This window comes from Puntigrus tetrazona, chromosome 18, assembly GCF_018831695.1.
Source record: "Puntigrus tetrazona isolate hp1 chromosome 18, ASM1883169v1, whole genome shotgun sequence".
Taxonomy (NCBI): domain Eukaryota; kingdom Metazoa; phylum Chordata; class Actinopteri; order Cypriniformes; family Cyprinidae; genus Puntigrus; species Puntigrus tetrazona.
In genome coordinates, this window is record NC_056716.1 from 13873324 (window position 1) to 13895242 (window position 21919).

General features: G+C 40.1%; 2 protein-coding genes across 29 annotated transcripts in view; both read right to left on the reverse strand.

Annotated features, from left to right (window-relative positions):
* Nucleotides 1–94: 94 nt before the first annotated feature.
* On the reverse strand, nucleotides 95–10330 carry LOC122362545 (dapper homolog 3). Its single transcript, XM_043264051.1, has 4 exons — nucleotides 9841–10330; nucleotides 4757–4892; nucleotides 4306–4398; nucleotides 95–3546 (listed from the first exon to the last, which is right to left on the reverse strand). Exons 1-4 carry the CDS (start codon nucleotides 10048–10050, stop codon nucleotides 2204–2206), a joined length of 1782 nt encoding a protein of 593 aa, XP_043119986.1. The 5' UTR covers nucleotides 10051–10330; the 3' UTR covers nucleotides 95–2203.
* Nucleotides 10331–11147: 817 nt separating this feature from the next.
* gramd1bb (GRAM domain containing 1Bb) overlaps nucleotides 11148–21919 on the reverse strand; it is a 104070-nt gene continuing 93298 nt past the window's right edge. For 17 of the 28 annotated variants that reach the window (XM_043264526.1, XM_043264527.1, XM_043264525.1 and 14 more), the window contains 17 exons: nucleotides 20192–20276; nucleotides 19734–19837; nucleotides 19548–19643; nucleotides 19385–19465; nucleotides 18838–18953; nucleotides 18580–18751; nucleotides 18306–18498; nucleotides 17504–17650; nucleotides 17178–17296; nucleotides 16951–17093; nucleotides 16771–16874; nucleotides 16156–16356; nucleotides 15972–16062; nucleotides 15818–15829; nucleotides 15427–15534; nucleotides 14260–14383; nucleotides 11148–14175 (listed from right to left, as the gene is read on the reverse strand). In XM_043264526.1, coding sequence (XP_043120461.1) covers nucleotides 14086–14175; nucleotides 14260–14383; nucleotides 15427–15534; nucleotides 15818–15829; nucleotides 15972–16062; nucleotides 16156–16356; nucleotides 16771–16874; nucleotides 16951–17093; nucleotides 17178–17296; nucleotides 17504–17650; nucleotides 18306–18498; nucleotides 18580–18751; nucleotides 18838–18953; nucleotides 19385–19465; nucleotides 19548–19643; nucleotides 19734–19837; nucleotides 20192–20276 — 1986 coding nt within the window. In that variant the 3' untranslated portion in view covers nucleotides 11148–14085. The remainder of the gene's footprint in view (nucleotides 14176–14259; nucleotides 14384–15426; nucleotides 15535–15817; nucleotides 15830–15971; nucleotides 16063–16155; nucleotides 16357–16770; nucleotides 16875–16950; nucleotides 17094–17177; nucleotides 17297–17503; nucleotides 17651–18305; nucleotides 18499–18579; nucleotides 18752–18837; nucleotides 18954–19384; nucleotides 19466–19547; nucleotides 19644–19733; nucleotides 19838–20191; nucleotides 20277–21919) is intronic. The other 11 variants (XM_043264531.1, XM_043264518.1, XM_043264517.1 and 8 more) reach the window with 3 other exon arrangements.

Sequence of the window (21919 nt, forward strand, 5' to 3'; positions counted from 1 at the left end):
AAAACAGCGGAACAAATATGCCATCTTTCCTCAATTCCTATACAGTAGAAAAATAAAATTAATGAAGAAAAAAGGTTTTGCTATATCACTTTAAATCACACTCATGGGAGACCGTGAATGAGAGTTTATTTAAAACATGCAGTAAGCAGGAAAGAGCATTTTCAAACGTGAAAATCTCCAAAATACATTGTGAGCATGAAATCAGAAAAGTTGAAAAATTATGTTCAGGCAAGACATATTTTAACACACTCCGCGCTGGAATGCATTTCCACTGTAGATCACAAGTATGAGGGAGTTTGGCTGTGTAGCAGAAAGAAAATTATACATCCCGGTCCTCCAGTGCACTAGGTGGCGCCAGTAAGGATCCTATGCGATATCAAAGTTCATAAAGTATAAATACTACCCAATTGTTATAAACGTTGAAAAATTTTCAGTACACTACAAATGCGTTTTAACAAACATGCTACAAAATATTCAAGCTGACTTCATTCTTATGAATGGATAACGTATGTGCAATCTATAGACAACACCTGGGACATGGCAGGCAAAGTGGTACGTAGTACTGATAAAGATGCCTCCATTAACCCAGGCACATCCTGTCATGTGTGTGCACTGGCATTTGTGTGTATAATGACATGGGCATTACGACATAAACATGGTTTAAAACAAAAGGATTAAAAAACATACTAAACAGTGTTTTATGATATTCAAAAAATGCCAGTAGTTTCCTGTAAGGAGTAGGTTTAGGTGTAGGGCAATAGAAAATACGGTTTATACAGTATAAAAACAGTGTGTGTGATGAGTGTTGAAAACTGGGCCACACTCTTCAGGTAAACTGAATTCAAGTCCTCTCTCAAGGTTATTTTCTTGATCCTGTTTAACTCTTTCTTCTGATATTGCCTTCTCCCCCCAATGTCTTTTGTATAATTACAAAAACAGTGATATTAAAATGGCTTCATTTAGTAGCGAAAAGCTAAAATATACAGTATAGCATTATTGTTGAATAGAGATTTATGAGCATGCCTGAGAACTTGAAGCAGAAAAAAGTAATTTATGAACTTTACAGACCCACAGTCCCTCTTAGGGTTAGAACACCCAAAAAAGTAAGTTATGGCATATACTCACCTTCATGTTGTGCCAAATCTGTATCACTTTCATTATGATTAATGCAGAAAAGATATTTTAAATAATAAAATACTTTATTCTTTTAAATAAATGCGATCAGTTTTGGTCAGCATTTAGTTTGGACAAATTGTATGGAAAAAATACTACAGGCTCCTTTTGTTCTCCACAAAAGAAAGTAACACAGGTCTGGAACGACATAAGTGTGAGTAAATGCTGACAGAATCTTCAGTTTTGGGCAAACTAAAAATTCTACTTAAATCCAAAACCATACAATCTTTTAATGGGGTTGGTGTGCTTATTGGGTTTGTTTTGTATCTTGTCGCTGCATCTCATCAAGTCTTTTATTAACAAGAAGAAACATAAATAATGCCAGAGGAAAATCAGGAAAGCAAGATGCTGTTGGAAAGAAAAACAACAAAACAAAAAAAGTGTAAATCTGGTTTCAGTTTTAAATCACATTAGAGTTTCTGGGTCCAAGAGCTATATCAGCTTACAAAAGCAAGTAACAATTGGTGCTAATATACAACCATGGTGTGAAAAACAGTAAAAACCATGATCCTAATGTCATATATTTTTTCTAAATAATTAAAATATAGTATCCATTGAGACCACGTATTGTTTTTAAAAGTTTACCTTAAAGGAATAGTTAATTGAAATTCAAAAATCCTTTCCTCACTCTCAAGTAGTTCTAAAACGGTATCAATTTCTTTGTTCTGCCGAACACAAAGGAAGATAAAAAGGATTAACTAAAAGGGTCACCATTAACTGTTTTTTTTGGAAGTCAATGGTGACCCTGGTTAAAAACTTAATTCAAAATATCTCTTTATACAGGTTGGGAACTACTTGAGGGTGAGTAAATGATGACATAATTTTTATTTTTGGGTCAACTGTTCCTTTAAAGGCAAGCTATAAATAAATACTCATCTACAGCTGTTGAGACAGTATCATCAGTTAAAATGGAGTAAAGGCTTGGACCCGGAAACAGTATTCAGTACGTCATGTATAAAGTAAAGCGCATTATGTAAAGCTTTCGAATGAAGTTTAACGTATAAATAGGCAGAGATGTTTATGGCCAGTCTCAGACTGTGGTCATGAGTTTGAGAGAGCCTGAACGAAATCGCATGATCTTTTTTTTGAGTGCATGCGAGGCTTTAATCTTGACCACGGCATTGGATGAATTCTGCGAAGAAGAGGGTGATGGGAGCAAGCGAGGAGGCAGTTGCTGAGGCCAGACCAGACCTCCGCTCTCATCTGAGTCACTGGACAGTGAACTGGTTCCTGGAGAGAAAGTCTCGCTTAGACTGGAGTCAGACCCATCAGTTGGTGCAGAAGCAGCTTCTTGCACCCTTTGGTCCTGCTCCGCGAACTGAACACTAGTGCGTTTGGCGGGTAACTGATTTGGTCTGAATTCATTCACATCTTCTCTGAATATCCCCTCATCTTCTTCTTGACTGAGGTCCGCCGAGGAGCACCAGAGTCGTTGATTAGATGGATAAAATTCATCACTATGATGCCTGCTCATATCCCTTCCCACCGTATAGTATTTTTGCTCTGATTGGGCTGCCCATCCTTGAGAGACGCAACTGTCCTCTGACCGAGAGCGGATGGTTGACTTGGTTTGTCTTTCTCCTGGAGTTGTCCACCTTTCCTCTGCACTCCTTCTGGCTAGGGACCGAAGAAGGGCCCACTTTTGGGATGGAATGGGCTGGGGTTGCTCATGGGACTCGGGAGTTGACATCGTAGGTACACAGGTGTGATTGCAGCAGGTGTGAATGTGGGGTTTCAAGGTGTCTGACATCGTGGGACGGCGTTCGACGTAAACTGGATGATGCCGAGGGGAGTCGTGGCCACTGGCGTAGACTTCTTCGAGCCCATACTGATCCATTTCCAAGGAGGATTCTGGCTCCTCACTGCTTAGGGAAGTTGGCCCAGCTTGGGCACTGGGAAGGTTCATGTAATATCCATCATGGGATTCACGCTCATTGTCTTCCTCAGAAAGAGTTGCCCATTCCTGCCATTCCTGTTGGTCAAGCTGTGGGTAACTGGGTGGGTATGTGTGTAAGTCATGCCACTGGTTGGGATCAGAGTGGAGTTCTGCTGTAGATCTGAGGTGTCGTCGCTGCAGGAGTCCCAGGATGTACGTTTCCACACGCATTGCCTGCTGGATGTCTTCTTCCGTTGGGCCGTCATCTAGCTTCAATTCAGAATCTGCCTCGGCATCAGAAGTGAGGCTCATCTCTGGAGTCAGGCTTTCATTAGCTGTCTGATCTGTAACCCACTGAGGGCTTTCTTCATCTTCTTCTTCCTCCTCTGTTCCCTCGGCGATACCCTCTAGTGGGGGGTACGGGGCAGAAAATGAGCGGGGCATGACAGCATGTACTGTGGGCTCCATATGACCCTCCCAGTCCAGCATGTAGGCATCTGTTAGCAGGTGAGAAATAAATTATTTATGAGAAATAAAATGATTTCTTTATGATACCTAGGAAATTCATGTACGATGATCCTCTTCCAAAGGTAGCCCTCTTTAAAGGCAGCTTTAGGGTTTTATCAGGCTTGCCAAGTCTGAGGTTATATTCCAGTTTTAAATGTGCTTCTGACTGTAGACTGCGATTCCACAAGATTTGGATTTTAAAGACAAGTAGTTAGAAGGGAGCATAGGTTTTGTGAAAGAGGGGCACTGGTAGGAAGCCTTTTAGCTCCTGAGAGTTCAAGTATGAAAACAAACTGTATATGATTAATTTTATATAGCAATGAATAAGGAATAAATAAGGAATAGCCAAGAACTCACAGCGCCTTCATACCAGTCCAAAAGAGTTGCATAGACGAATAAAAAATCAATTGGTAAAACAATTAAAGAAAGTCTGCCCACTCTACCAACAAACAAGTAATCAAATGCGAGATAAAAGCAAATGTGATACTATATAGTGATAACACTGACTGTAAAATATGTATTTAGGCTGGGAACTGGGATATTTTGAATGTTGATATTTGGGATAGTATTTTTAGCTATTATTGATTGACTATTGGCTATATGGCTATTGGGGTGGTCATTGGGGAGTTTCGATAGCAGACCTGGCAACCCTGGCTTATGTTTAACTGCAGGAACTGTGAGGGAACATAAGAATGATATTATCAAGACCACAAGTTTAGGTGTAAAATATGATTAAAGCAAACACTCACCGACAGATCTAGGCCTGTGACAGGACACACTGAGGTTTGGGGAGGAACAGGAACGCAGTGGAGGAGACAGACTTTCACTTTGCTCGTAAAACCCTGAGGAATCAAGATAAGTCAAAGAATTATTTTAATTTAACATCTATTAGCTTCCACGGTTTTATTTACAATATCTAGATGTATGTTTTCATACTCGATTTGCTAACTGTTACTAAAAAACTTCACATGATGCCAACATATTTTCTAACACAAATGCCAGATTGTTGCACTACTAAGTATTCACAAAATATCTGTGCCCTAATTGGTAAATGATCCGTATTATCCTCACTGTGTTGGTGCTGGAAGAACATAAAGAGATTAGAGCTTTAGTAGGAGCACAAAAAAGCATCTGACATCAGTATTGGCCAACAGTTTTGCAGAACACTATGAGGTATAAATTATTCACAGAGTGGAGTACCTGAGCTTGATGCACTGGGACTGTCCAGATCCTCGTCTGTATTCTGCTCACACGTGAGTCCTGTATCCAACCTTAACTCACTGAGCTGCTGTTGCAGTGCCAGCATCAGCAGTGTGGGGGCGCCCTGGAGTCGGTTCTGCAAACACACCAGTCAATACTGTAGGCAAAGATTCAAATGAAAGCATTTTTCCAATCAAGGTACTTGATGCACTTCCTGGGAATCAAACCTGTAAGCTTGGAATTGAGAGTGCTAACATATTACCGTTTGAGCTACAGGAATGCAATAACACAATACAAATACAGTATCGGGAATACAAATATGTGCATAACTATACTATATACTATAGAGGGGAGGTTGCATCAGCATAATATGGGACATTTTGCACTTAGGGCTCCATATTAACCTCTGTCCCAGATTGACGCAACTCCTTCTTTAATATTTTAAAAGGTTGGCAATCATTGATTTTATAGCCCCATTAACTGGTTCATTCTGGTATACATGAAAAATAGTAGTGATGTGTGATACATGTCGTATGTAATACATACATCGGTGCATCAACAAACAGATAAAAGGAGGCTTGGACAGATGGCTTCAAGCATGTAGCACATGTATTTTTTGTGAGCATGTAACCCGTGTGGTGTGTGCTCATGTGCACCACTGCCAGTTGTTATGTAAGCCAACGGCAAATGCACCAAACCTGGAACATCAATAATTTACCAAAGATGGGAGAGCTAATATTGCATGTGCTTTTTTTGATCCTACGATTCTGGTTTTGTTTCAGAATCTAGTTGCAGATTCTCGGCAGCTAATAATTCATCGAAACACATTGTGGTTGGCACCGAGTGAACCCGTGTTTAATGACGTCTGAGTCTGGGGTTTATTTTAGTTGTGTTCACGGTTTAGTGTTCATGGTCCAGATTTTGTCCAGGCATCACAGTATGTTCTACACCTGGCCTGAATCACCGCCCCGAGTGTATTTTTGGCTTTTTTTTGTTATATTTTTGCTGGTGAATGACGCAAAGGTGGTTTAGCTTGGCTCATTATTCTAACCGCTTTCTCTATTTACAGTTCAGTGTTATTCTCTGCTTATTATTTTCCATAATAAAGGGTATAATAATGACAAAACCAATGTTTGGGTGCACGGATCCAAGACAGATGTGAGAAACAGACTGGCGAGAATAAAACGATTTCAGTCACACACTAATGCATTTCATATTCAGCATACAATTTTTCATTGGGTTTAGCCGAGATATGTTTGGAATAGTTTTGGTTCAGGTAACATGGAAGCTTGCCATGGCGTACAATAATACAGGCTTATTTGATTATATATCTTTTTATTTTGAAAGTCAGGTTAAAATCAAAGTATCAAATATGTTCTATATGGCTTTTGAGGAATTTTAATATCTCTCGCTTGTCATTGTAGTGCATTGGATTAGTCTACATGTTTTGCACCCTACAATAAAAACGACAGCATTTGAATATAATTATTTAATATGCATATTGTTGTTGGTGTCATCTAATATTTGCACTCTACGTAATCTGTTAAAATTTCATCTTATTTTTGGCCATAAAAACTATCAGGTCTTCTTGAAATCCATTGTCAAAAGCCAATTTCTAAAGGTTCAATGAACTATTAAATATTAAGTGTGTAAATTAATTTAATTGTACTTTATTTTTCAGTTGCACTGTTTAAACAAACAAATGAAGTTTAGAATCAAACTGCCTTGACCTTCTAGCCAGTGTTAAGTAATCGCTTTGACACTTGATTCTGTTTGTGAAAAGTATATCAATTAATTATATCACCTTCTCTACGTTATCCAGTTTATTAGTAGGCATAAAGGCTCTTGCTCATTGGAGAAAGCAGAGCATTTGATGATTATATGACTGTACTGGGTTCATGTTAAGTATGTGGAAAGAGCCGAGTCAGTTTAAAATCAAGTGGGAATACAGCAAATTGAATTTCAAAGTCTATTTTGGACCGTATGACTGCATCAGAGCTAAGTTAAAATGTTCTGAGATTTCTTGTGTTTTTCCTCTACATTCCTGCAACAAACCATTTCCTTTGAAATCAGCACAGAAATATGCCTATTTTTCAAGACTAAAATAAGACTAAAAAGAACATTATAATTGTTCTCAGAATCGCTCGTATGAAACCATGGCAACGCGGTTCAGCCGAGGTCAAAGCTCAAGCACATGAGAACGAGGTTTAGAACTCAAATACAGAGGAGGAGGACGGCGAGAGTGGAGCATTTCTGCCAGATGTGAACAAAGAACAAAACTTGATGCGTTCGTGATGATTTTAAAGTTAATATCGGCTGTTCTCTGAGAAGTCTGTGACTCAAGCTCGTCTCACGTTCCCTTGGAGATCTTTGATCTAGCTCCACGATTAACCGTCGTCAGGCGGCGTGACGGATCACCTGCTCCCTCGGAGGCCCGATGCACAAAAGCACGCAGAAGGCAGCGGTCTATTTGATTATCAGAGAAGCAGACAGGACCTGAGGGAGATCGGGCTGCGTGTGTACTCTCATTATCCGGCTGCCGTGAGCGCCTTGCCTTTAATGTGCCAAAATGGGACACAACCAACACCCCCATCTCACACGCGCGCGCGCACATACATCACCCTGCCCCCACTATATCATCACACACATCGGTGTAACACTCCTAAAGCACAAAATACATCACTACAGTGCGCTAATTAATTTCTGAAGCACTCTTCCACACGAGTACAGCAGGGGAACTTTGGCCTTGAGGGTTGATGTAGTCCGTTTGAACAGATGTTGTACGTACAAACGAGCTAATATAAAGCAAACACTGCTGGGTTCTCAACTACAAAGCTGAGCTACAAACAAATCCGTAGTAAAGCGCACCGATTGGCGTGAAACAACTGGGAAGAGATGTAGGACTTCTGCCGGTAATATTGCTAATTATATAATTATAGGGTGCGTATGTAATTACATGTTACCCACAGGGCTGTGTGAACACTAATCACTACAGCCTGAAGAGATCAAACCCGATTGTCTTTTTATAACTGGTTAATTAACAGCTGCAGTTTAACACAGTCAGGAACACTGGATAGATAGATAGATAGATAGATAGATAGATAGATAGATAGATAGATAGATAGATAGATAGATAGATAGATAGATAGATATAGTGGATAGATAGATAGATAGATATAGTGGATAGATATAGTGGATAGATAGATAGATAGATAGATAGATAGATAGATAGATAGATAGATAGATAGATAGATAGATATAGTGGATAGATAGATAGATAGATAGATAGATAGATAGATAGATAGATAGATAGATAGATAGATAGTGGATAGATAGATAGACAGATAGACAGATGGATAGATAGATAGATAGATATAGTGGATAGATGGATAGATAGATAGATAGATATATAGATAGTGGATAGATAGATAGATAGATAGATAGATAGATAGATAGATAGATAGAAAGAATACTATTATTTCATATGTCTGAATTTACAGGGTTCTTTTTTTTGGATGACCTAACCCTTTAAGTGTTTAAATTATTAATAACATTTTGCATCCAAATGTTCTTTGCATATAAGCAATAGTAAAAGCACTTTTTGTTTACTTCAAAATAGCACGGTTCTTAATAACTACCGCCGTTCTGAATTTGCCATTTATTTACAACGCACTAATAATTCCACAAGCAATTTAATGCAAACGGATAAAATAAACGAGTCTGCAATCTCATTCGTTCATCCATCAAAGCGAAAAGCCGAGTGGTTTTGGATCTCGTGTCACGGTACCTGAGATCGCGGAGTGCCTAAAGACTCCCAGCCCTAACAGAACCCGAGTTAAAGGCTTTGGTGAGAGAGGTACTCATCGGCGGGCAGATTGAGGGATGTTTTCCGGGGGCCGCTGGAGCGGAGCGCGCGAGCCGCTGACAGCTCATTTGGGTGACGCGTCTCGAGCTCACCCGCACGCGCCAGTCCCGCGAGAGTCTGCCTCATTAATATTCCGCTCCATGCGCCTTTTGTCTGAACCGTCTACGGGGGGCGAAACTCTGGGGGGAGAGAGAGAGACGGCTGCTTATTTGATTTCTCTCACCGCCTTTTCACGGGGCCTTTACGGAAAACTGAGTTAGAGCGAGGTCCCGACCCCGAGGCACACAGACTGAGGGACAGGTAATGAAAGCGCAGGAGGGACTGCGCGCTCCGTTAGTTTATAAATACTGTATTACTTTGATAAACACCGTGCCTCCCCTGCTACTTATGAATACAGAGCAAAATAGTTTCCCTGAAGCTGAGCTTTACACATCACCTGAAAAGCTGAATAAATATACGTGCAAAGAAATGTACAAAATATATTTATGGAACATGATCGTTACTTAATATGCTGATTTTTGGCATAAAAGAAAAACGACAATTTTGACCCATGCATTTTTTTGCTGCTGACACAATCTGTACTTTTAAAAGCGCTGTATAAATAAAGATTGATTCATTGTTATATATATTAAAAATATATATTCCGATACTTCTTATTACTGGTATTGTGGTACAGGGTTAGATATAATTTAATGTAATATAATTATGCAATATAATTATAACAATAATAATAATAACACACACACACACACACACATATATATATATATATATATATATATATATATATATATATATATATATATATATATATATATATATATATATAGTATAAATTGGTAAATCCACAAGAAACGAACAATGGATAGTTAAAGGTCTGCAAACCTCCCCTTTTTCCAAGCTCACATCAATCACAGCTGTCAAAAGCATACACTTGCTGTGGAAGGAAATTGCCTTTATTTATGCCGCGCGGCCGTTAATGGCATCATAACGGCATATCGGCGTTAATAAAAGCCGTATCGACACACTGCAGTTTTCACGCGCCAATTATGTAACGCCAAAAAGTAAGAAGCTTCTCGCGCGCGCGCGCGAGCGACTCGAACAATAATGACAGGACCGACTGGCGCGTCATTGCTAAACTTTTCGCAACACTTTAAGGGCGTCCGCACTATGGTCATCTCGAAAGCGTGGCTTTCCTCAGCGGACGCGTCGCACCTACCAGCTGTCGTCTTAAAGTGAGCTGCTCCTGCTCTCTGCTGCTGCGGGCCGGACCTACATCACCCCAAGCCGGGCATCCCGGCGCCGAGTCCCCGAGGGACAGGGCGCCGAGGACCAGACTCTCCTGCCGCTGCTTCAGGATCTCCAGCTCGCACAGCCACGTCAGACCGGCCTCCAGACGCTCTTTATTCCGACCGCGCTCTTCTTCCATCTTCAGAGGGATCCCGAGGTCCGGCAGGATGCTCCTCACCCTTCCCAGAAGAACAAAAGCAATCAATCTTTCAATGTGATCTGCGTCAGCCCGCTCCTGCTGCGGCCGCGGACGTTTATCGCTTTAAAAGCAGACGATTCCCATTTAGTTTGAGCGTTTTTCCCCTAACGCGCGTCTCTGTTGCTCATACTGCTGCGGTCGGACAGTATTTGGGCATCTCAGTTTTGAATCGTCCCCTCACGCCCCTCACATTGCTGTACATCGAGGTGTTCCCTTGTCATTAGAATATTCCGCCCCGTGCGCTGTGATTGGTTGAAAGCTCCCAGGCACCGCCCTCCCGTTCACTTCCCACACTCTAATTGGCCAGCCCCCCCGCAGCTTCATTTGCATGCAGACCGTGGCGGGTTTTCACGCGCTCGGCAGCAGACGGATGAATGAATGAATGGACGCCGAGAATATTAATTTGTCTGGTGCTGACAGCTCGGAAGACGCTAAAATGAGTGCGTGGGTGACTTAAAAGGGATAATTAATGAACACTTGGCAAATATATGTTTTTGTTTTTGTATGCGACTTAAGATACGCGCCTGCTTTAGCGTTTTGCACGCAACTGTAGCGCGTTATTTATTTCTACAACGTTGTATTTGAACAATTATGTATTTTCCAAACATATATTCATTTTATTTCAATAACTGTTTTACAGCAATTGCATTGTATAGCCTTATTGCAGGATACGCAGCTCATACTGTAAATCTAATAAGCAAGCTATTGATATTTTAGCAAAGCAAACCTGTATTCAATGGCTTTAAAACGCAAGGCTGATGCAAGCTAAATGTTTGCAGCGTCTAAATATATTTATGCATCTGGAAATTACGTAATGAAAGAAATGGGTTATGTCTCTATCTGGTGGCTAAACATGATAGTGCACCTTAGTTTTATTGAAAACATTAAGATTTCTTTTTAATGAGTTGCTGAACGCTTCGACTCAGCTTCAGGTTAATTCTCTAAAGCATAATGCAAATGCCCGCGATATTAGCATCCTCGTAAGAAACATAAATCCTTATTACTTGTGTATTCGAGGAAACAAAGCATACTAGAACTTTTTTTTTTTTTTCCAGTGTTGTTTTATTCTTCTTCTTATTATTCGTAATCCGTCTACTTCACATAGATCAGAGAGCCACTGAATCAGAGTCTCTATTAGACAAATTTGTTGGAAAAAATCGAAAACCGCGCACAGCACAGTTTTGCTTCCTATATTTCAGCGAACACTGCACATATCGTCTTATACGTACAGTGCATATGGAAACATGTACAAATCGGCCTGATCTAGAGATAAAAACAGCTCTAAAAAGAAGAGAAAAAAAAAATACAGTAAGTCACTGCTACACCAGTTAAGTTATGGGATGCCGTAAATAGACATCAACGGAAATCAATTATTACAGTTTCAAGAAAATCAAACAGTTGATTTGTGAGACAGGTTGCTGCTGGATACAGTTGTCATGACGATCGTGGAACTACAGCACAGGTACAGTGGAAGTGACATCACTAAAACCTTATAGCACAGTCTAATGAGCGATGCGTGATATGATTTTTTACTTTCACCGTCCGAATGCTTGATCACAAGCGCTCAACATCATCTCAAAAAGCCAAATCTCTAATAACGGCAACACACTTCTTAGTTGCAAAATGCAAACTCAAATCTTTGGTCAGATACATCACGAGAAGTCACTGCATATGAGCGAAACAATCGGACCGAGGGTTAAATCATTTTTTTGCTCTGGTGGAGTCAGTAGAAGTTTACTCGCGTAGCGGGAGACAATGGGTGGAGGTCCACAAAGAAAAGAAATTTAAACACGGTTTCACGCGCGGCATCCGCACGAGCGTACACACATACAGTACAGTGAACACGATTGTGACAGTGATTTCATTTTCAGCTTTTAAAATACCAAACCATGAGCAATTCTTCTTTTCTAAAAACACACATAGTGAAAAAAAAAAAAAAAAGAGAAATCAAAACCGTATTTGCAGAATACACACCCGACAACCTATACAGAATGCACTCTAATGCCAAATTTAACAGTGAATAAACCAGTAAGGAGAAACTCAGTAGTTCAAACGCATCCTGGAAATAAAATGCCGACTTCAAACACTGCACAGAGCAACACTAAAGATTCAAAAGATCCAACCCAACCCCCCAAAAAAAACTCCATTGGATTCCAAAGAGCTGAATTATGATTCAAATGACAGCAGATTCCTTTCTGGACAAAAAAAATACATTCAATACAATACCATGTGGTTTGTAGCTGGAATATTATCATATGTGCCACCAGCAATGTGCCGGCAAACATATATTTCATTTATCAGACTTTGTCCAACAACGCCTGGACGTAAAGTGCCACTTCTCTTCATGAGATAATATATATATATATATATATATTTTTTTACATTGTCCTCTGTCTGCATAAAAGGGTATCGTTGCATTTCAGTGTTATATATATATATATATATATATATATATATATATATATATATATATATATATATATATATATATATATATATATAAATTCTACCATCTATAAATACTATATTTGGTTTATAGGCGAGAGCACTTGTGCTCTGTAAAAAAAAATATATGTCATTGCCACCTCGCGTAACTTTCCTTGAATTCGACTGATTTGAAAATGAGAAAATACGGGCCGTCGGTTCAATCAAAACACAAAGCGAGTCCAGGGCCTTTCCTGCAGTGCTTCCCGGTCCAGACTCTCACCTCGTGCTAAATAAACAGGAGTGGTGCCACAGCAGAGAAAGCATGCGTGTGTGTGTGTGTGTGTGTGTGTGTGTGTGTGTTCGGGCCGAGCTGGGGCGCTCGGGTTTCTGAAGCCAGGCGGATGTGTAAACAGATGCCCAGTGGACTGAGCTGCTGGGCAAGAAAAAGGCAGTTTGGCTTCATGTGCCGGGAGGAAGACACAAGACGTACAAGTGGAATGATTTCAAACGTCACGCGAACACGGTTACATTCACCAAAAATAGACATAGATCGACTTACGACACGCACGCGCGCTCACACGGACACGTCTCAAACGTGCTTGTGCGTGTCACCCAATAAAACGCAGTTTAATAATTATAAACTCTTTCCTTCTAGAGCTTTGATAAGTGTTCTATGTACATAAATTAACAATAAATATCTGCGATGACCTCTATATATATATATTGAAATATATATTAAATATTGAATAAAGTATATATTTCAAACATATTCATATATTTCCTACATCTTCAAATAAATCAGGAGATATCACAGTTTAGTAATCAAAAACTAACAATGTTTATCCGTCTTTCTGGCTGCGGTGTCCCTTTTCAGTCTTTCTCTGGTGCAAATTCTCTTTAGCATAATGGTTAACGCTTCACAGAAATGTAAGGTCTCTGTTTTTAGCGCGAGCGGCCCTTTTACGGAAACTAGTTAGACTTTCTAATACGGATTTATCAAGGAAACCAGCCTTGATGCTAGAGCACGAGTGAACTGATGCTTTCTGTGCAAAACTCTCACGAGTAGGAAAAGGGACAGGGCAGCTGTGCCGTTACAGCTGAAAATCAAGCTAAAAGATCATTTCCCTCATTCTCTGTACCAATAAAAACACTTCGAAAGAAAGGAGGGCTAAAAATAAAAAATAAAAAGCATGCTCTTCATTTTTTTTTCTTCCTCAGGTCCATTCCGTTCCTTTGCAAACAATAGCATCCTCAGAAAGAGAACCTGAAAGAAAGCTGAAACAGTGATGAGCCCGTCTGGACTCTAGCCACCCCACAATCCCATGGGACAGACGTGACCTCACTTCCTGCGGGCTTGCTGTCCAACTTGGATTGGCCGATGGCAGTTTCTGGTCCATTTCTTCTTCTTCTGGTCTCTATCAAGTCTCTTTTGTTTAGTATGCATAGTCATACACGCACATTTGGGCCCTTTGTTTTTTTTTTTTGCCTTCTGTTCTCATAAGTGGCTCTACATTGCACAGCGCGCCCTGGTGGCCTGGAGGGTGAGTGTCAGTAATATCGACTCCTCTTCTCGTCTGAGTCTGAGCTGTAATCTCGTAGACCCACACCCTTCTGTAGGCTCAGTAAGGAATCCTTCATCTACGTGAAGACACATAATGCCGTCATTTCACAATCAGGCTCAATCAAATCGCTTTCGGTTCCATTTGCAAACATGTTTTATACCTGATCCAATAACAGTACTGAAGATTTAATGATTTCTCTCCATTTCTGCAGCTCGGCATCGTGGTAGCGCTGCTGGGACTCTAGGAGCTGCGCCCATTCCATCTGCGTCTGCGGCAGTTTACTGCTGAAACACACAGTAACAAAAACACCCCTACTCAGTGATCTACAAAGTGACTTTAGGAATGTATAAAGACTTAAAGGAATGGTTTGCCACATGTCTTCTGTGGGTTTTTGTAACATAATACTTATATTTTTAAAATTATAACACAAATCACTGACTCCTGGCAATGCAAGGGTCAAAATAATGTCTATTATCCACCACCATCACTAAAAAGAGCCAGGATAAATTTTGTAAAAAAACAGAAGAAAGTCATGTACAACTAGGATGGCTTGGGGGTGAGTAAAATATGGGGTAATCTTATTTTTGGGTGAATTGCAGTCCAAACTAATGCTTGCAATGTTGTGGGAGGAGTTCAGAACTGTGGGTGTGACTTGTTTGATTATTTGTGGGTAGGGCTTGATCGCTGCTTACTGCGGTTGGGTGGAACTCAAAATTATTATAATTGGGTCCTAATGTTGTGGGAGGAGGCAGATCACAGCTGAGGGTGCGACTGAAATATTGTGGGCATGACTTATTGTATTGTTGTGGGTGTGTCTTGGCATTGTTGTGGGTGGGGTTTAATAATAATGTCGAGCTCGATATTATAAGGTGTGTTTACTACCACTTCAAGTGGAACTCATCTAGTCGAACTGCATAATGAATGTGTCTTGAAGTTGTGGCTCAGTATTGCTGTGAGACTCGACATTAAAACATTGTGGGTGGAGCTTTATTATTGATATTGGTGATGTGGGAGGAACTCATAACTATGGTCATGGCTCATTATTTTTGTGGGCAGAGCTCAATTCCATTGTGGGTGGGTCTTATTGCTGTGGGTGGAGCTCATAATTATGGGCGTGGCTCAACATTGTATTGGGATGTAGCTTGGCTTTCTGGGCGAATCTCTATATTTTCTCTACATTGCTTATTGTGGTGGGTGATCACAAATGCGGATAAGACTCAATAGTGCTCTGGGAGTGATATTGCTATGGGCGGAGTTTAGCACCATTCCGGGTGGGTCTTGGCTCAATACCGTTGTAGGTGTGAAGCGGTTGTAGTATGTGTTGTACCTTTCATGTAAGCGCAAGCCCTGCCAGCTGGTGAGGCTTTGTGCAGAATACTCCAGCATCCAGAGTTTGTAGAACAGCATCACATTCAAAAACACCAGTAGCACCAAACTGCAGAGAGACATCAATCAGGCACATTAAACAATTAAGCAAATTCAAGTGATATTTGGCAGAGGAGAGTGGACACGATTAGAACAGATACTTTTGCTGCATTCCAGTCAAAGTCATACGAGATATTCCCACAGAAACGCTTTATTCAAACAGGATTTGGAAATTCTCACTCGTCACACTGAATGAAGCGCAGCACAAGACTGATAGAGAATGGATTAGAATGACAGGACAGAGGTGGGATTTTCCGAATGGACATATAATTAACATCAGTAGAGGAATGTACCTTATACAGATCCTAAGGCCAACCACAAGAGGCAAAACCAAAAAAAAGAAAAAAAAAGAAAAAGAAAGAGTCATATTTATAAAAATATTTAAAAAGTAGCCAAAACTATATTAGTATTATTTAAGAGTACAGACGGTACTAAAGTAGTACTTACACAAAGCTGATGATGAGTAGTGGTTTAGAGAGGTTGCAGAAAATCCCACCCCCTGGTGTGTGCTCAGGAATGTGTCTTGTCTGAGTGGAGCCTGTGGATGGAGAACGTGAAATTGAAAGCAGTCATATAAATTTAAAGCTAATATCTTTTGAGTTTGGTAATATTTGGAACTGCATGTACTCGCCTGCCACATGTTTGATGCGGTGGATGACCTCCTCGTCTGTTGGTGTGGTCACAGGACTTAGGGTCTCATCTAGATGGGCTGTGCGCAGGTGGGCAGGGGGTCTTTTTCTCCGCCTTAAGGTGGAGTTCTTGACTGCTTTAGCTTTAGGAGACAGTCTGTGGCTTTCCAATAGAGCATCCTCCATCTTGCCTAACTCCAGTTCTGAAAAACAGCAATGCTTATTTACTGGAACTAACTTATTTATTCTTATTTGTCACTTATTTGTTCTGTGTGGGACTCAGTATTGTTCTGGGTGAAACTACAATATTATTTTGTGGGGTTGATGCTGTGGGTGTGGTGTGATATTAGTGCGGGTGGAGCTCAATGTTGTTGTGGGTGGAGCTCAATGCTGTCATGGGCGGAGCACAATACTGTTGAGAGTGGGACTTGATATTGTTAGCAGATTTAAATTTTGTTGTAGGTGGTGTTTAATCTTAAAGTGTATTGTGGGCGGGGCTTATTGTTATGGGTGTGGCTTATTATTATTGTAGGCGAAGCTCAACACTGTTGTGGATGGGTCTTTAGGTGGCATTTGGAGATTTAGGTTGGTTTTGGGGGGTTGTGAAACTGTCTTACCAAGGCTTTTGAAGTTCTCATCTAGGCCACTCCAGAAATTCTTCTCAATAAAGCCCTTCACCAGCCCCCATGGCTGTTTCCTGTACCTCAACTCTGTAGAAACCCTATAGGCAGAATGAACCACATTATTCTCTGTTTGGCTTTGACCACAAAAAATATGAACGTCTCGTTTATCTGTACCTCAGCCTACACTTGTTCTTGGCCACGCGTGTCAGCATGTAGCGGTTTAGGGTGTAGAAGTAGTCGTGGTACGGTACGTCATGAGTGATGACTTCTGCATCGATGATGTAGCACTCACTTTCCTGACTGGCCTTATAAAGAGTCTAGTTCAGAGAGAAGTCGCATTGAAAATGTTAATATTAAAACACATACACATACAAGTAGTACTGAGGGGAAGTCAGTCTCACCTGATTCTCTGTGACTGTAGCTGTTTTAGGAGCAAGTGGGTTGGTCAGGGAAATTGTGTACATGATGGCCCTGGTCTGATTTCCAGCATCTTCCTTCTTCCAAGGATGATACACCACATCTGTGAAAGATGTGCAGGACCAAAGCAAGTATATCAGAAACAGAGTTATTATAGTTAACTAAAATCAAAAAAAAAAAAAAAAAATTAAAAACAAAAAAACAAAATATATATAGCTTGCAATGTTCTTCATGGTCTTAATCACTCTATTGGGTTTTATTGTAGACTATCTAAAATTTCAATCAGGCAAAAGATGAAGAGATCACTGACCTGTGAATCTCCTCTGCTCCATGAAGTCTGTCATGAACTGGGACTCGGTGAAGAGGATGGCGTACAGCTTATCAACACTGAACTTATACACCTCGTTAATGTACTGACGGCCGTTCAGATCCTCGTGGAATGCTTGAACCTCATCCCCTGAATAAACATCCCCACATAAAGATGAACTGTGTAACACTTAAATACTGGTATCAAAATATGTGTAGAGTCTCACACTGTTCACTATTCAAACAACATTTTCATGCTGGTAGTATGGTATGCACCTCAATTAAATTTTTTTATTATTATTTTAATAATTATCATTAATTAATTTTAATTCATATATTATATGAATATATTTCATATATAAAATAACATTTTATGTGTGTATTTCTATAAACATACACAGTGCACACACATATTATGTACACAAAAATATTTATTTTGAACGCGATTAATCATGTTTGATAGCACTAATCAGATAAAAAGCAAGATTTGAAATGTGGATATTATCATCTAGTTAATGGAATATACGTACATAATAAAGATAAATGTATTAACTCTATTATTATGAATAATTATATTTTATATTATTTTATTAACATTATAAATTTATTTGGAAAAATATACTTATTTAATTATTTTTTACATTTTTCAAAAATCATGTCTTTTATAATGCTATCATGTTTTATTGCGTTAGCTAGTATTTAGTTAAAAAAACCAAATGCAGTTCTATTGAAATTAACTGGAATGCACAGTTTCTGCAAATTAACTCTTCATATATTGTATATAATTTGAGTTTTATTTTTCGAACCTTCGTCATCTGTCTCCGAGGAGTCACTGAGATCAGTGGGTATGTCCTCGTTGTCGTTGAAGTCGAGTGCAGGGGCCGGCACCGGATCCAGAGGACTGGCTGGCTCGCTGTTCCTCTCCTCGGCCAGCAGAGGCAGCGGCAGCAGGTCTCCATCAGGAAGGCAGTCTGTGTACTCCTCAGCTGCAATGTCAAACTGACACCAGCAGAGGGACCGTTTCAAACCATCGCACTCAATAAAACCATACGAAAAGCGTGCACGAGCACATACACTCACAGACAGAGGCGTATCGGTGCTGCTGGGAGGTGTGGTGGAGGTGATGGTGGAGTGTGTGATGGATCTCTTGTGTGAAGGAGGAGAACTGTTTTCTGGCTTGTTCTCACTGCTGCTCTTGGATGAGTTATCGTTACTGACCTCGTTCTCCTCCGCTGGGATCTCCTCGCAGTATCTGAACAGAGTGGGCACCATTCGCATCTGTTGGGAATATGTTGTATTTCCGAACAATAGTTATGAGAGCCTGCGCGTCATACTCACCCCATTGTGTTGAAATCATCATCAGGAGGCACATAGTCTTCATCATCGCTGGTTAGGCCAAGCTCATTTCCATAGCACTGATGTACAAAGTGCCAGAGCTCTTTAGGACAGAGAGGCTGCACATAGAATATATGAACTTTATTATGTTTGCTTGGATACAGTAACATCAGATATAGCATTGCTTGAATGTACAGAAGTAATTCACTAATAATTGCTTGGGTTATTTGCATGTGTGCACACAGGAGAACTTCTCACAACTAAATTCAGATAAAAAAGTAACAGTAATCTCCTGCAGCTTGACATTTCGTTTTTCTTCTTTGTTGGTGCTCCAGTGGTTGCATGCCGCCATCTTATATACCTGTATGCATGGGGGAGTGGCTTAGCATGCAAATTCTACTTGCCAATTTTAATTCTCAGAGGTGATTGGGTTCCCAGGTGGGACCCCATGATGTCAGTCAATGGCGTAAAGTCATAGCGACTGACTCAAAGGGAACTGGCCTTGACTTAAACTTCATGTACTATAAATACTCGTATTCTGCGCTCTTACCTTGTCCAGCAGTGCGTTCTGCCAAAGTCTGAACATCATCATGTAAGTCCGGTCTCTTGCACCAAACGATGTAAAAAAGTGCTGAAAGGAAGAGCAAAGCGGGAGATGAACGACAAGAAACAGCCTCTGTGTTAATGTGCTGTGGCGTCCGAAAGATCCTCACCTTCTCAGTGTCTGTGCACACCTGTATGGCATTGGGAATCAGACGAGCGGTTTTCTCTTTTGTCATGGAGCAGATGTCTTTCAGCCGAACTGTAAGCTGCATGAAACGGAGCAGAAAAAAACCTCAACTCTTCTCGTCTCTCTGGAGACTGTAACTCGGACGGTTTTGAGTTACACTAAATCATACCAGTGTCTCCCAGCGAAAGATGTTGCTGTAAAAACAGATCCAGTTTTCGGAGAGGTAGAGGCGACCCTGCAGGAGAATGTCCCGCTGGAGAGCGCATGAGTAGTCTGCCAAAAGTCAAGGTCAAAAGATGTCCCTTACATCATTTAATTGAATAATAATGATTAACACTTTATTTTAGTGTTCTTAAATAGTTGCTTATTAACATGCATATTACTAGAATATTAGTAGCAATTAAGCACATATTACTACCTTATTCTACATCAACCTAATCCTACTCAATACCTAATCTTAACAACTACCTTATTAACTGTGTATTAACTGAGTAAAAAGAATCATAATTCATTGTGAATAAGTGTTCCCTTTTCTAAAGTATTACCTAACATTACCAAACACTTTCTTAGTTAATTTACAGTAGTTTACTTACTATAAATAAAGAGGTTATATACGAGAGCTCTTACCCACAATGAGGCGCTCTGTGTCCGGTAACTGCTTGAAGAGCTTCCTGAAGTCTTCATTACGCTGCTTGTATGTGGGACTGAGGACCTACGAAACAATAATCAGTAGATGAGGAACACACATCCATCCACTCTCACAGCTGCTTGAGTTTTGCCATGCAGCAGCACGGTATGAACCACAACGAGATCATTCCCACTGTAGACTCACACGGCTTCTCATTCACAAACATAAGTACCAGCGGCACGTGAACAGCCTTTAAAGACAAACGCTCCCAGAAAAGACAAGACAATCTCCACAACGTTAATCTCAAGGTGTCTTGAGATCAACCATGTAAAATTATTTCTTATGCACAAAAAGGTCTGCGATACACGGTTGCAAATTCAACAACAACAACAGATCATAAATACCTTCAGAGTTAAACATATATTTGTATAGACAGTACTGACACTGCCAACATTTAATTTTTTAACTACTTTTTAACTACTGTAGAGTATTAGGATAAGCAAATAAATAAAACAAAATGTAAGTGATATATATATATATATATATATATATATATATATATATATATATATATATATATATATATATATATATATATATATATGAATTTAAAAATAAATTTGAAAAGTGCATTTTACCTGTTTAAATTTGTTATACACACAATTTGATAAACTATGGCTATAAACAGAATCCATCTGTTAAATATATATTTATATATCGGTTAAAATATTATATAATGTAGTGTAATAGAATTCCTTGGTTGATCATGTATCACCATCTGCAAAATGCATTGATAGACACACACACACACACACACACACACATCTATCATCTTCTACATACTCTCTATGCATAACTACATATATATTTGCTAAAAATATTTATTGAATTTTAATTCCTGTTGTTGAACAATGGCCTATTCTTATGGACAGTGTAGCCTAAACTAGTCAACCCTTTTGTTGAATCTCTACACAGACTCACGGCAGGTATGTCCTCATCCTGGTACGGGTCGTCCCACGGGCCCCACTGCCAGTCCTGGTCCCAGTCCGAACCCTGAATTAACCACCCCACCAAAGCCTCCTCCAGCTCCATGAGAGTCTCCCAGTCATCCTGAGAGTCAAGTGATGAATCCATGTCTCTGTGCCTGTCTTTTACTACAGTCAGTTCATCAATGACGCTCCAGATCCTGGTGATATTTTTGATTAGGCTGGGTCTGTAGGTTCACTCATTCACCAGGGTGTGATCTCTATCAGGGAGTGAGGGCCGGGCTCTCCTGACTAGCGCCACATGATTCCAGTGCAAAAACACTCGCACGAAAGTGGCCTTTAGTAACCTCTGCAGACAGATACTTTATTATGCTGCTGTTTGTTCCACTTTCCCACCGTTTGTGCTGGGAAAGACCGTTCTTCTTGGGGTTTAGCACATCAAAGTCATGATTCTTGTGACGTTTGTGCTGGCTTTCTGCATTTAGCAGCTGCTCTTTTAAGACTTCAGAGAAGAAATAGTCTTCTACGGGACTGAAACAGATTATGCCAACAAATAAAGAGAATCTGTGAGGGTTAAAAAAAAGGTCTGTAGGGTTAATCCGCAAGCAATTAAGAACTGTTACCTCGGTATGCAGCGAACACTAATATCTCCACTACAGGTTGGTTGTTGGCTTTCGAAGATTGATCTTCTCCGAGTTTAGTCCATCAAAGGCCAGATTCTTCTTGCTTGGTTTCCGCATT